This window comes from Nestor notabilis, unplaced genomic scaffold (genome assembly GCF_000696875.1).
Source record: "Nestor notabilis isolate BGI_N333 unplaced genomic scaffold, ASM69687v1 scaffold11316, whole genome shotgun sequence".
Classification (NCBI taxonomy): domain Eukaryota; kingdom Metazoa; phylum Chordata; class Aves; order Psittaciformes; family Psittacidae; genus Nestor; species Nestor notabilis.
Window position 1 is genome coordinate 7,187 of NW_009933350.1, and position 15,342 is coordinate 22,528.

General features: G+C 38.5%; 1 protein-coding gene across 1 annotated transcript in view; it reads right to left on the minus strand.

Annotated features, from left to right (window-relative positions):
- Positions 1-493: 493 nt before the first annotated feature.
- Positions 494-15,342, minus strand: part of LOC104407532 (serine/threonine-protein kinase MRCK alpha-like) — a gene marked incomplete at its 3' end in the record, with an annotated part of 70,509 nt that continues 55,660 nt past the window's right edge. The window contains exons 3-5 of the mRNA XM_010016842.1: positions 9,929-10,012; positions 5,261-5,356; positions 494-642 (exon numbers count right to left, since the gene is read on the minus strand). Coding sequence (XP_010015144.1) covers positions 494-642; positions 5,261-5,356; positions 9,929-10,012 — 329 coding nt within the window. The remainder of the gene's footprint in view (positions 643-5,260; positions 5,357-9,928; positions 10,013-15,342) is intronic.

The following is a 15,342-nucleotide window of genomic DNA, read 5'->3' on the forward strand; positions in this document are numbered from 1 at the left end:
AAGGTAAAGTACCATAGTTTAAATACTTCCATTTACTTCGCAAAACACCCTCACTTCATTTTAAAGATGACTTCATTAAGTCCAAAAGAAAATGGTGGAAAAAACCCAAAGCAGACCACACATGGGTCTGTTTTCAACTTCCATATAGACTGAACAAATCAAGAAACAGCATCTGACCTTTCAATAAACCTGTTCAATGTTGATCATATGTCACAGACAGGTTTCCAGTTTTACTTCTATAAATTATGGATCATTAACTTTGAAGCATGCCCATGTGCAAGATTCATCAGATGCGTTTGGATTCTCATTCATGTCTTTGACCACATGGTACAACATTAGCAACAGTTCTCAATAACCACAAGATGCAGGCAGGTCAGTTCTATTGTGCTTATTATTACAGCAAATACTTTTTACTAGCTTAAACTCTTTAACATTCACTCCATCAAGTAACACCCCATAACTCCAACAGGAATTTGGGGCTCAGATTACTTACCTGTGAACATAATGCAACTGATGAACGGAATCGATAGCTATCACCATTTCAGCCAAATAAAAACGAGCCATGTCTTCAGGTAGTCTGTCCTCAAACTTGCTGAGCAACGTAAGCAGGTCTCCTCCAACATAGTAATCCATAACCAGGTACTATGGAGTGATGATGACAGGAAAACAAAGGGGGAGAGGAGGACAAAACAGTTTTTACTTTCTGATTCACTCTAATTTAAGTGCAAAAACTAATTTATTGTAAAAATTATTATGGTCATTAAAGAAACCTAACCAAGATGCTTAAATGTTCTGAAAACAGTAGCTGGCTCAGCCTCAATTCAGTATTTAACCTACTTGAATATGTTTCATATTTATACCTCTCCAAACACACTAAGCCTCGTGACAAAAGAGTATCAGCTTCATCCAGTGTCCCATCACTAAACATAAAACATTTAGATACTCTGGATTCCCTTATAAAAGCAATACACCCTGATACAAATGCAAAAGGAGTAAAGGGTTAAAGCACAGACCTATAAAAATGAAACCAACTGTGTTAACTTGGGATATTATTTAAGGGCCCTAATGTTCCAAGCTTCCCATTCCCTTTTTTCCTACCATCTTCTTTTCCCATTAAACAAATGATTTGAGTGTAAATTTTTTATACTAATAGATTAAGCAAAAGATTGAGAACCTTCCAGTGGCTCACAGTCCAATTCCAGACACTGTTGACACTGCCAACATACAATGGAATTAAAATGATGGAGAAAAATACGTTTTATTTCTGATTTATTAATGAAACATAAAACCTGCTTGCCACTGAAACAGGTGCAACGGCTTTAAAGAGATCAGAACCCTTCTCCATTTTCCTGTATTATGACAGAAGGAAATGCCACTTCCTTTAGAGACATGATCAAAATGACCGGAAAAAGCAAAGTGGGAAACTCTTTTGAGCTTAGTTTAGGTTGTTTTAACTGTGGAACAGCAACTGGAAGGGCAAATGGGGTAAAGAAAAAAGAACTGAACTAATTATAAGTAACAAACTAATTATAAGCAATCTCATTTAACACCCACTGCTATGACATTATTTTCAAACATCACTGTAGACAGACTAATTAGAATAACTTCCTACTACAATATATAGGATCTGAAAGCTTTTGCCTAGAGCTCCAAGCTCTGCTTCCAGGAAGGCAGCATATACCCACATCTGAAGCAGTAACTCTTAGTAGTCGTGTACAATGAATGGCAAGTAACAAAAAATACTGAAGATGCACTAAATGTATATCCCAATTTGATTCTTTACAATTTTGATAAAGCAACTTAAAGGGACTTTCTGTAATTGTTTCTCCTCATTTATTCAAGTCTTTACCATCTTCAGGAAAAGAAATTAAAATAGATGGAAAAATTCTGCAAAATTCTACCAGCTCTAAGGAAGATGTGGGGCAGGCAGGAATCTCACCTTTGCTTCTTTTCCCTTACACTTTCCATAACAATAAAGATGATGAACAAAGAATTTAACAATTTGCTAGAGAAAAACCTGGGCATCCTCACTAATTCCAAGTACATGTAGAAAGTACAAAATGTAGTTGCAGAGAAGTTAAACGTGCTGACAATGAAATTTTCATCTGTTGCTTTGTGACATGTATAGTAAACTTCTGAAATTATGCTCAAGTCGTACACAAGGCAAGTATCTTCCACTCAGCGGTGCTTCTATGCTCCCTCTGCAACAGGAGCTACACTATTAACTTCTCATGTTTTAGAGCTTTACAAAATACATAAAGCCTCAGGCACTCAACATAACGATTATTAACTGATACCACATACATAAATCTGCAGGAGCTTAGCTTATTGCTTTCTAAGTATATTGGAAAAACCTCCTAAGACTCTCATTACTGATGTGGAATCTCTGCACTCATTCTTCAGCGTTTTTAAAACCAGTACAACTCTATACTGGATATATCAAACCAATGGAATTTTGCTCTATTTTTTTTCCTCTGCTCCTCCCATTTTACAAGAGCAACACAATAGCCTAATGACAAGGAAACCTTAAACTCCTCAAATATGCTAACACTTAAACTGTAACTCACAGTATTGAGCCATACACTTGAAGTTAGAGTCAAAGCAAAGTTTAACAACTGTATTGTTACTACGCAATTCAGTCGATGCATAGCAACCCATCCAAATATCCACGCCATTTAAAAAAAACGGGTTGGGTTTGGTAGTCAGGTTTATTTTAAAGCTTTAAAAATACTTTCTAAAGGCAAGCAATCATCCAGACCTACTCAAGTCTTAAATACTTCTCAAACACTACTGTGTGACAGCACCATCCTTCCAAGAGAAAGAAAAAGATCTAAGGTCACTACATTCTAGTAACGACTGGAAGTTTAACATGGGCATTTAATCCTAAATCACAGGCTTGTTTAAGTTGGAAGACACCTCTTGAGATCATCTACTCCAACACCAACTGCTCAAGAAGGGTGAGCTAGAACAGACTGACGAAGACTGTGTCCAGTTGAGTATCTCTAAGGAAGAAAACTCCACAACTCCTCCAGGTAACATGTTTCAGTGTTTGACCAGCCTCATGGTAAAAATTGTTTTCTTGTGTTCAGAAAAAACTCCACGCTTTTCTAAGTTTGTGCCCATTGTCTCCTGCCTTGTCTCTGGGCACTACTGAGAGGAATCCGGCTCCCTTGTTTTCAGTCCCTCCCATCAGGTATTTATATACATTGCCAACCCTTCCCCAGCAACTCTTCACTTCTTTAGGCTGAAGAATTCCAACTCTCTCAGCGTCTCCTTACATGAAAGATGCTCCAGTACCTTAATCATCTTTCTGCGCTTGCACTGGACTCTACCAGTAGCTCTATCTCTCTTTTGCACTCCAGAGCCCAGATCTGGACACAGTAGTTCAGATGGAGCTGCCCCAGGGCTGAGCAGAGAGGAAGGACCTCCGCAGACCCAACACTCTTCCTTTACAGCCCAGGATGTTCTTGGCCCGCTCTTGCTGCAAGGGTCCATTGCTGGCTTATGGTCATCTTGTTATCCACCAGGACCTCAAGCAAAGGTGCTTTCCAGCCAGTTGGCCCCCAGAACATACTGGCTTTATTTTATTCCACTCCAGATGCAGGACATTGTGTTCCTCTCTGCCCAGTTCTCCAGTCTGTCAGAGTCCATCTGAATGAAGGCACAGCCATCTGGCCTATCAGCCACTTTTCCATGGTTTTTATCATGTGGGAACCTGCTGAGCGTGCACTCCACCCCACTGCCCAGGTCAGTAATGAAGATGTCAGCCCCAGTATTGGGGGTACATCATCACTGACATTCTCCAGCTGGACTTTGAGTCACTGATCACAACCCCCTGGGCCCAGCAGTTCAGTCACTTTTCAGTCCACCTCACTGATCCTTACCTAACACATACTTTATCAGCTTGTCTATGAGGGTGTTATGGCAGAAGGTGTCAGAGGCAATACTAAAGTCAAGGTAAACAACATGAACTGCTTAACCATGTCTACTGTTCAATGTACTCAGATTTTCTTTTAAAGGTCACTTCTGTAATATTTAATTTTAACAGAAAGCACACACAGAACTAGTGATACAGTCACACTAAAATGATGGAAAAATAGCATTACTGATATATTTCCCAGCAGGCTGCAAAACTAGCTCCTGTGAGCAGACCATCAAAGATAAAGAACAGAAGCTGCTCTGTGCTTAGTGAAAATAAGGAAACTGGCAAGATTAAAACAAATTCTAGCAGACTGCTGCAGAATATATAATATTTTCTTTGAAAGAGTGAAATAGTAAGATCAGAATTACTCAAAACATAAGATTATTTTTACTGTCCACATTAACAAAGCATGAAGCTGACTGGGAGGTATCTAAGCCAAGAGTTAGAGCCACAAGTGCAGAGCCCTGTCTCTACATAAACACCACCAAAATCTATGGATCTCCAAGTATCTGAGCTGACAGAACAGAAAGCAATATAATAGCAAAAAGCACTGCAATTCTGCAAGAATTCCATGTAAAGCACTTCTTTTATTGAACACACTGGGGAAAAAAAAATATTTTTAAGAAAACATTAGAACTTACTAATAAAAATTGAAAGCACTGGGGAATAAAACCCAAATAAGCAGCATCTATGTGGTTGTTTACTTTTCCAGGCATAAACATTACCAAAACTGTATCACAATCAAAACATGTATGAAGTCAGAAAGATTTCATGGAGAATTGGCACTATATTAAGGAGATGCTTTAATCTACATTTGCATCTTTCAACTCTTCTTCATGAACATATAGTGGAATTCTTTCATGCTGCAACACCCTTTTGTTGCTTTATGACATCTTACTGGGTTTATGTCCTCAAAAAAAGGACCAATCAAAATGGACTGTTGTTTTAAAACAAGGCTACTCCCTATTTCTACCTGTAAAACACTAATGGGCAATGTTAATCACAAAAATTAAAGTCAAAGAGAAAACTTATCTTAGATAAATGCACTTTCATTTTTATGAATCCAATGAAACTGGGGTGAGGAATTTTAAGAAAGGAGATGCAGACAGGCCAAGGTTTATCAACAAATGCAAAAGGTGCATTCCTGAGATATTTATAGCAAAATTTTAAAGGTTTCTGACCACTCTCCACTCTTCAGAATCTTATGCACAAAATCACAGATCCTCAGCTGGTCTGTACGGTGCAGAACACATAATTAACAAATAAACTGTATTTCTATCTCAAACAACAAGTAACAATCTGCATTTCCATCCACACAGAGATAAAAGCAACACTCACTAAATAGTTTTCATCCTGGAATGCATAATGTAACGTTGTGATCCACTGGTTATCCCCATTCACTAACACATCTCTCTCTTCTCGAAAGCAGGCTGTCTGAAGGGGAGAAAAAAATAACGACAGGCTTTAAGTAAAATAAACACATTGTGCAAGTTGACTATGTTTTAACATTTTATCTAGGGGAAAAAAATCAAAATTGACTCTCAGTTAAAAAGTCATTTACTACCCTCTCCAAACATACCAAAATCTGTGAAAAACTAGGTAACAGGGAAGTCCACCTTCTTCAAGAGTTGTACTTCTCTATATTGTTAAGTGATGTGAAGGAAGAAATAAGCTGTTGATTCCCAAGGTTTAAAAATACCAAGTCAAATCTGGTCTTTTTTATACACATAGATATTGAAACCAAGCATCAATAATGACACAATAGCTATATATAATAGAAGAAAAAAATCAAAAATGGTATTACATAATCATAACTGCAATAGGAGCACCAGAATCTGGAATCGTGTATCATTGTTCCATTTCTATATTGTTAGCCTAGTTTTACAGTTGAGTTTTCAAATAAGCAAGATTATTCTTTTATTTTGAAAGAAGCTGCCAATAACTTCCATGTAGAGCACATCTTTTATGGGATCATCATAGAATCATAGAATAGTTAGGGTTGGAAAGGACCTTAAGATCATCTAGTTCAAATCTAGATCAAATTGATGATCATTAAGCAGTCAGGGTTTTCTCCACACTTCCAGCTCAGGAAAAGCAGAACAGAATTGAATATTGCTCTTCCCAGATAGAAGCTGTTGATAAGACACCCAGGAGAACCTCCTCTCAATATGCTGCAAAGAAACACAAAAGGCAAAAGGTGCCTTCATAGCAAGTGGAACAGAGGAGAAGCAAGAATTGCCAAGAAGTGCTAAGGAACACCTAAGAGAAGGCAAAGAACACAGGTTTGTATGAAAACAAAAGAAGATGTAAAGAAAATAACCAACTGGAAAGCAGTAAGGCAGTTAATTTAAAGTGAATAAAATACCTCAGCAAAAGCAGCTTGACAGAAGAAAATGACCAAACAGTCGAAAAGCCAAAAAGAAATGAAAGCAAAAAAAATATGATCAGTGTTCTGAAGTAAACACCAAAAGAAAATAAAATTAAATAACAGGCACCAAATAGCAAAGCTAACATGAAATTTTGTTCAGAGAAAGGTCTAGAAGATAGTGTAAAAGAAAGAATAATAATGCCTGGGCTCTATTTAGAAGGCAGATGGAGAGTTTGAGAAAAACGTAGACCATGATCTCTTCCAGCACACTCTGCTACTTCACAAAGATGTTTCATCTATTTGCACCATGCTCTGTCTCTTCCATCTTAGGAGACAGCTAAATTTAAATGAAATCCAAGCTTTTTATTTTCTACTTTTTCATTTTCATTTCCAAAAACAATAGGCAAATACCAGAACTCTGACATGGTTTGTGCTGGCTGTGAGATTTGGACAGGGAAGAATGAAATGCAAAATACCAGTTTAGACTGAGCTCAGCAGTAATACATGCAGTAAAACCAGAGCAGAAAACTCCCTCCTCCAAGCAAATCAACCATACTGAGCCTTGTTTTGGTGAATACAGTGAGTAAGAATAACGCAGACGAGGAGAAAGAGAGACGATATATTTTGATCATAGCACAATGCAGGAGATGAATCATGCATTAAGTGAGTGGAATTTCAGAATAACAAAACATACTTTAAACAACCTCAAAGGTTATTAAATCACAAATGGACTTGTGGGTGGGGGAGGAGAAAGGATCATCTTCAGAAGGAAGGAAAGCTCCTCTATGCTTCAGCCTCATTTTTTTCTTTCCTTGTTTGTAAACTCTTGACGTATTTCAGAGACAGATACTACGAATTATTGTTTTCAGAAGGATGAATGACACATAGTTTCTCTACTTGTTATGACACAATTCACAGGATTAGTTACTAGAGAGTCTACAGAATTTCACTCGGGTTTGCCATGATTTAACAAAAGACAATGCATTCCTTGAGCACTCTAGACATCCACCTCCAGGCAGTATGCCTAGAGCTGACATCAACAGCTATTACCACAGCAGATCACAGCTGAGGTAGTAACAGCCAGAGAGTCTAAGTGATTATGGGGCTTTACAGTAATTTGTGGGGAACAGAAAAATTAAAAATTAAAAACCCCAACAGCTGTGGTTCTTGTCATTACTATAACACAGCTCAATTCAGTTTTGTTTTGTTTAAATGAAGCCTTTTTCTGTGCCTTTCATTATCTCAACATTACACTTCATCTTCCCTAGGCACACTCCTCTTGATTGTTGGCAGAGGTCAGCTGATGCACTCATGCACTCAGTGCTATGGTGGTATCTAAACTGTTATCATGGCCTTCAAACAGCAAAGAATTTGGGCTGCTCAGCTGTTTGGTGCTCATGTCACTACAGTTCAGAGTTAGCACCTTCCGGGAGTGCTGACTGCTTCCATGCTGCATAATTATTTGTCCTGGTCTCTCCTGAGCTTCATCTGGCACCACCATGGCACATATGTAACTCTAAGTGACTGTCAACACTCAGGGTAACAGGTTTGGGAGTGTAACAGAAGCTGTCACACACTTTCAGGTACTCCTTGTATCAGTAATGTTCCCACATCTCTTGAGTTTTCAACAGTGGCAAGTATGTGGAAAACTTACGCTTTTTATAAATATAAAGAGAACACTGACCTCGCATCCTTTATCATTTTAGTTTAACCAAGTTTTTGCACCTAGTTACTCACAGAGCTTGCAGTCATCAACCTTAATCTGGCACCTGCAATGCTTTTTGAGTACAAACTCCCTTTCTGCTTTTACAAATGACTCCTGCTTCCCAGAGTTGATACAGGGATATACGAACAACTTATTTCTGCCATTTATGTACAGGTCTACCTATATACTTGTCTTGCATTTCTGGTCTGGACGATTTTCCTGTGTATTTCAGTGTTGGTGCAGTCCATTGCTAACAGAGCCAAAATAGGTCATTTTCCTCAGCAGCAGTAACAAGCGAGATGCATTCAGCAACGTTTAAAAACCACAGGTTACAGTTGTTGAAGGTCATTCTTTGCAATGCATTTTCCCTCCAGGTGGTTCTCTTTCCACTGTATACCCATGGGTTACAAATACATGGAAAAACATAGCTGTAATTCTTTTTCGGCTAACGGTTCAGACTTTCAGAAACTCAGCTGGACCCATGGGAAGGGTATTTTTAATACTTTGCATAGAGAAAAATCTTTCAAACCTATTTATAACTGTATTTTAATGGAAAGGAATAGCTTTTTAACTGACTTTAAAAGGGTACATTTAAAAATAGAGTGGAACTTTATTTCTAGTCTTTTCTTTCTCACTGATATAATCAAACTTGCAGTAATGACATCTGTCTTGGAGAGAAATACCTCTTTGTATCAAGCCTAACACCAGATTGCTCAGTATCTGAGTAACTTCTGGATAAAGAGGAAGCACATTGTGTACATCTAACCACCGTCTGCATGCCATTTATAACTGTTACTGTGATAACATTTTCATTACAAGAGACAGGATGTGCACACATCAGGAATTGGCTTTAATTTGCCTGGTCCATACTTTTTTTTTTTTTTTTTGATGTGTTATGGTTTCCCATTGATCTCATTTCCTAACAAGTTTTAATTAAAACATAAATGTGGAAATCAGAATGAACTTGGAAGCAACTGAAGAGCAAGGCAGTCAGAGCAGCTAAGCAAGAGTCTCAAATAAAAACTGAGGTGAGAGATAATTCAATCAGACAAGTTGGAAGAGACACAATGATAGTGCTTGCCCTGTCCAAACTGAAGAAAACCCAATGGCCAAAGCAACTTTGTGTAAGACACTGAGTTATATTTTTGTGAGTCTATTTTTTTTAGGCAGTTTATTTTTAGTATGCCTATATGAAGAATTTCAAAGTGATTTAAAAAGACTGATACATGTTCTGTTTAAAACTCATACAGAAGTGTTCAGCTGTAGACTGCATTTCACAAGCTTCCTTCCAAAGGTGTCCAGGGAAATGCATCCAGGATTTTATGAAGAGTGGAGTTGCGTAATGAAGTAGGAGCTCAAGGCAAAGCAGGGCTGGTGAAAGAGCTTTCCACCTTTTTCAATACGCAGAATGGACTCAAGCTTGAATGAGGAACTTTTCATGACAAATTTCTGCAGATGGACATTTTCAGGAAACACACACTCAAATTAATTTGAAACTCCTATCTTTCTGATTTTTCACTCTACAAATTGGACCTTGACAAAGTTCTAACTAATGATAAACTAATAGGTTTGGTGAGTTATAACTAAGTAATTACCTTTTTATAGCTCAGTAATTTCACCATGGAAAATACCTGCTAAAGATGACATTCCTAAACTGGAATAAATGCATTAAAAGATTGTTCATACAGTCAGTAATTCTGGGGCAATTACAGAAAAAGTATAATGCCTAAACCATCCAGCCCCACCTCAGTCAAGATTCCATGCCATTTAACCCTTCTGATGAACTGCTTTAAGCTTATTTTAATCTTCATGTTGTCAGGAAGCAGTGAAGCACCTCCTCAATCCCTCTATATTCACTCTTGTGGAAAGAGAAGTTAACAATTCAGCAGAGTAAGAGGGGGCATAATTATAGAAAACATTACTGTCATCTTACTTCAGCTCTCTTCAGCATCTCCCATTTATTAAGTATCTTCATGGCAAAAACTTTATCTGCATTCTTCAGTTTTACTACTGCAACCTGGAAAAGAGAAATGAAAGATAAATAAGTTAAAACACGAAAACACATTGTTTCCATGTTTATGAAACCTGAAGTTCAATGAGTTCTTTCATCGTCTGTTGTCGGTGGCAGGGAAACAGTGAAATCCACGTTTTCTAGAGAAATAAACAGAAACACAAGCCCCCCTCCCTCTCATTGCTTCTGAAACATTAGATGCCATAGGCCTACAAAGTATTAGGAAAGTTGTCATAGTCCTTTTCTGAGAATACTGAACTTTTGTTCAGCTATAATAAAATCTACCGTGGAATAGCTTTAGGAAAGGAGAGCAGGGAAGAAGCTTACACTGAACGTTTTCACAGTTCAGGCTTTCCTGGGTACAGAAAGCTCAGTGTCTTCCCCAAAATGGCCATGAATCTGCCACATTCTGAGAGCTGCTGATCCGAACTAAACCCAACCACTATGCTGCCATCCCAATTACTGAGAAGTTCAACAATCAACACATTTTAACAACCATTCTCCAACTATCTCATTCTGCCTCTTCCTTTTCAAATACATATTAAGGCTTAAGCAGATAGAAGTTTATTTCTGTGTGTATCTGGTTACAAACCAACACATTGTCACACAGATTATCATCATCTTCACCCTGCAGGCCAGTGACAGAACAATACTACGGTTGAATCCTACATGCCTTCCACCTCTTTCATCATCAGTAAACCAGCTATGTGTGAAGACAGTGGTAACAGGAAAGAAAATACAGGATCAGACAGTTTGAAGAAAGTGTCATGCAAACCTCTTTCAACCATCTTCAAATGTGTCATCAGCTGCAACAGCTTCACAAATATGGCAAAAGCGCAGGCTGAAGGACTGCAACACTCAGATGTCTAAACCGAAGCATAGCTAAAAGCGTGGCTCCTGCTCAGCTACCGATTCAGAGAGGAAGCAGCTGTCACTTCCCATACGCGCAGCAGCACTTTATCAGCCCTACTCTTGACACTGCTGCTGTCTGGGGCTTCAGGGAGGTGGGAGTGGGGGGAGATAAAAAAAGGAGTGAAGGCAGAAAAGTATCACATTTACTTATTTAAACTTGTTTATGAACTGAAATTTTCAAAGGTTACTTCACACATAAAAATTGATGTTTGAGTCCAGAGTTGGGACCATGAAGGTACTTGCAGATTTGAAACACAAAACCAGATTGTTACTTAAGACTATAATCCCATTTTAGTTCATAAAGAATGTCTGCTATTCTGTGCATGGTACCCCAAGACTGAGCATCACAATTTTCCTTAGGAGGGAAAGATGAATTCTCTACAGTGATATATAAGCCACAATGCTGATTTGAGTCTCCTATTACTTTACTAGCTCAAACTAGCCTGAAACTCTGGTAAACCTTATCTGTATTGATTTCTACTGAGAAATGGCAGGAGGAAAAATCCTTAACATCAAACTAGTCTGTGTTCAAACTGTATTGTATCTGATATGACAGGAACCCCCCCAACATGAGGCAGCCTGTGGCATGAAGCTACAATGTAATTCTGCCCTAAATACCTTTAAAGATTTTGGCACTGTTGTACTGAAAGATTAACAGGTTGGTCCTAGAGCTGACTCTACTGCTGCTGCTGCCCAGCATGAAAAATGAGTTTTTCCCCACCATTAACTGTTGTTGTATGGGGAGCCAGAGGCATAAGATAATACATGCATTTCAAGTCCAACTTCAGGATTTCATTTCTCGCCTGTAGCATGCTCAGTGAAAGGCTATGTGATTGTGCAAAAGACTTAGTTACTGAAAGACACCCGTTTAATTACACAGCATTCACTTGGGCACAACCAAAAGAGCTACAGCACTGCCTCTGGTTAACAGCTGGAGCGTTCTTCAATGATAAGATGAAGGACTTGGTACTTCTGTGAATGTGTAATAGAATTGAAGAGTGACTAAAGAACAAAAATAGATTCATGTTTACCAGCTGTGTTTACAATTAGTCAGAAGCACTCTTTTAGTCTATGAAAGCCATTAATGTTATTCCGTATCAATAACCACCACACACACACACAAAAGAAGAAGATCATGAACATCATCTTCCAGCCCTCAGCATCTTTTTGGGGGCGGGTGTCTCAGTGATTTTATGGAAGTGAATTCGAAAATGCTTATTTCAGGACTGGGATAGAAAAACCTGACACTTCAGCAACGAGCAGTCTGATGCAGTTTCTAACTGTAACAAAGAAATGTGAAACATGATTACAGCCCCAGGCAGTGTTTACATACACACACTGAAGGATACACTACACACACAAAGACCCAAATACACACAGAGTGCTGTTCTGATCTTCTCCCTTCCCTAGTGAAGCCCTGAAGACAGAAGAAGGGGTCATCATTCCTGTCTGGTTCTCCTGAAGTGTCTTGCCACTGGAATCTCTTAAAATTTGACTTTTAAAGGTTGGGGTTTTATACATTTATATTTTCCTGTGAGCAGCCCAACAAAAAATGATTGGTATGTGCTGATGTAAACATCTTGGTCTAGGCAGATAGGGTGTTTTTTTTCCCATCCTTCCAACAGTATTTCCCACAAACAGCACTACAGCCTGGCATGCTGTCAGACACCTTCTGCCCCATATTTGGCTACTTGTCTCTACAGTACACATCTGCACATTTCCTTTGCTTAAAAAGCAACAACAGCCTTAATCAGAAAAAAAAGCTAAAACAGAAGCTACTCGAAATGAGAAACACAAAAAACCCCACAATCACCCCACCTCAGCATTGGTTTTCCTGTTCATCAAGAACATGCAATCCTCCAGGAACAGGAAGAGGGAATGTCACTGTTCATAACTGGATGCCAAAATTCAGGAGTAACTAACTAGTTCTCAGAGCTACAAAATTCATCATCTTCAAAATATCAACAACATAATGACATAGTATTTGCTGGCACAAACAAGCACTGAACTTTGGGGGTTTTTAAGCAATAACAGAATGAATTGTAACCTTTGGTATTACCTAGAACCTGCAATAAGCTGTCCTTTCATACTGCTGAGAGCACCACCAAGAGCTGTTGCCCAATGGCTTCGCCTTTCCTCACAGCTTTCTTCAACTCCCAAGTATCAACTCACCTTCAGTTATGTTTTTCAAACCATGCTGCCTGAAGCCAGCACAATGAAACACTCAATACCTATGTTTTTAATTTTACCAGGATAATCCTCCAAGCAAAACATTTGTGTTTTCTGAAGAGTCTTATATAAAACCTGAAATAAGTAAACGTACGCATGCAGTGGGAAGGGTAACATCATTAATATGACAAAAAGGAATCATTCTCAGACCATCAGCAAGTAGGGTTAAGGGGAAAAAGGAAACTAGGAACAACAAACTCTCACAGTTTAAGCAATAACCAGTTTGAACTACTTTGTGCTACATCAAACTTGCAAAAACAAAAAGAGAAAGATTTCTTGACTATGCAAATTGAAGAAATTGAGTAGCATAAAATCAAAATAAGAACAAGTCGAGGCTGTGCCAAAGAAAACTTGCACCAACTTTGTAGTCTACAGTTTCAGAATTATGTTGATTCAGGAGACAAAAATTACTCCTCCCAGTAACCTAGAGCAACCTTGGTCTCATTTATAGTTTGCTGGAAAGAAAATACATTCTTCCATATTTCTTAATCTGTCTCAGTAAACCAACTGTAGGTTACTGAATCATACACATGTTTTGCAATTTAGTATTAACATAGCTTTCGGTGGCTTAAGTAGCAGGAAAATTTGTTGGCCTTTTTTATAACATTGCTTAGATATTTACTGGTTATGTTAAGGAAAAATGAGTAATTTCATAGAGAACTTGTTTTACGGACAAATGTCTGTGTAGGACTTGAAAGTTGTCAGGGATGCTGGGGAGGGACTCTTCATCAGGGACTGTAGTGACAGGACAAGGGGGAATGGGTTCGAACTAAAACAGGGGAAGTTCAGGTTAGATATAAGGAAGAAGTTCTTTACTGTGAGGGTGCTGAGGTGCTGGAACAGGTTGCCCAAAGAAATGGCAAATGCTCCATCCCTGGAAGCGTTCAAGGCCAGGCTGGATAGAGCCTTGGGTGACATGGTCTAGTGTGAGGTGTCCCTGCCCTTGGCAGGGTGTTAGAACTGGATGATCTTAAGGTCCTTTCCAACCCAAACCAGTCTGGGATTCTGTGATTCTTTAAGCTGGTTAGAAAATTTTACATATATCCTTGCAAATATTTCTAAGTGCTACTTCAAGAATATACAAACCCAAACGTCTTCGATGAGAGGACTTCAGATTTCCCCTTGCTGAAGATTTACACAGCTGAGTCAGGTTATCTTTCTCAGATAAGGAATTAGAAAGAGACTAAAAGAGGAGAACTAACCAATTGCACAGACTGTGCCCAGAAGAGAATGGCGAAAGTTACCCTCTCACTGTTCATGGGATGATTCACCACAAAGAAGCTTCCTGAGAATGAACTACAGGGTTTTTGTGGTTTAGCTCCTGTGGAGTTTGATGCTGATTTAGCAGACAAAAATGACTTCTCTTTAAAACACAATATATAGCAGGTCTCACATGATTCTTCTCACAAGAAAGTACCCACATCAATGACTTTTTCTACACCTTATACAATCTATACATGCGCTCAGCTGCAACTGAGAAAAGTTCATGTTTCAAGCAGAAATGTTTACATCAAAACGGAGAATGCAACATTCTTTGTGGCAGAGGTTTAGACTAAAGACAATTATCCATGAGTAACTTCAGCCTTCTTTGTAAAGATGCATTACTCCAGAGGGAGCAAAACCAACCAGAAGTGTTAAGGTAGCTGAGTAAATACTGGTTTTTTAAAGTTAGTTGCCCAAGGATGATATCTGCATATGACACACACTACAGTAAAAATCCGTGTTCCTTACATACTACCTATGGAAGTCTGTTCTTCCATAACCACAGACCAATTTTCACACATGATGGGAACATCTAAGTGAACCTGAAACTAACTCTGTCACATGCCATAGAGTCTCCAGAAATGCTGTCATATCAAAGAACTGGGAAAAAATAAACCCAAAAAACCAACAAACCATTTCCAGCTCCAAAATCAATTAAGATACCGCTCAGAAAATGTTTTTTGTACTTTGGGTTTCAGTCCATGCATATTTTTCAGGCAGTACAGAGAACCTTAGCAGCAGGTTTACATACTATCCCCATCTGTAGTATATTTGGCTAGCAAAAATTCAAGGCACTGTTACACATTAGACTGCTCTTTCTACATACATAGCATCCTGCATGAAAAACAAAGCACATGCACCCAATATAATTAAGAAGGAGCAGAACGTTAATGTTTATTTATTCCAGTTTCCTCAACCTCTACAGTCTGGCA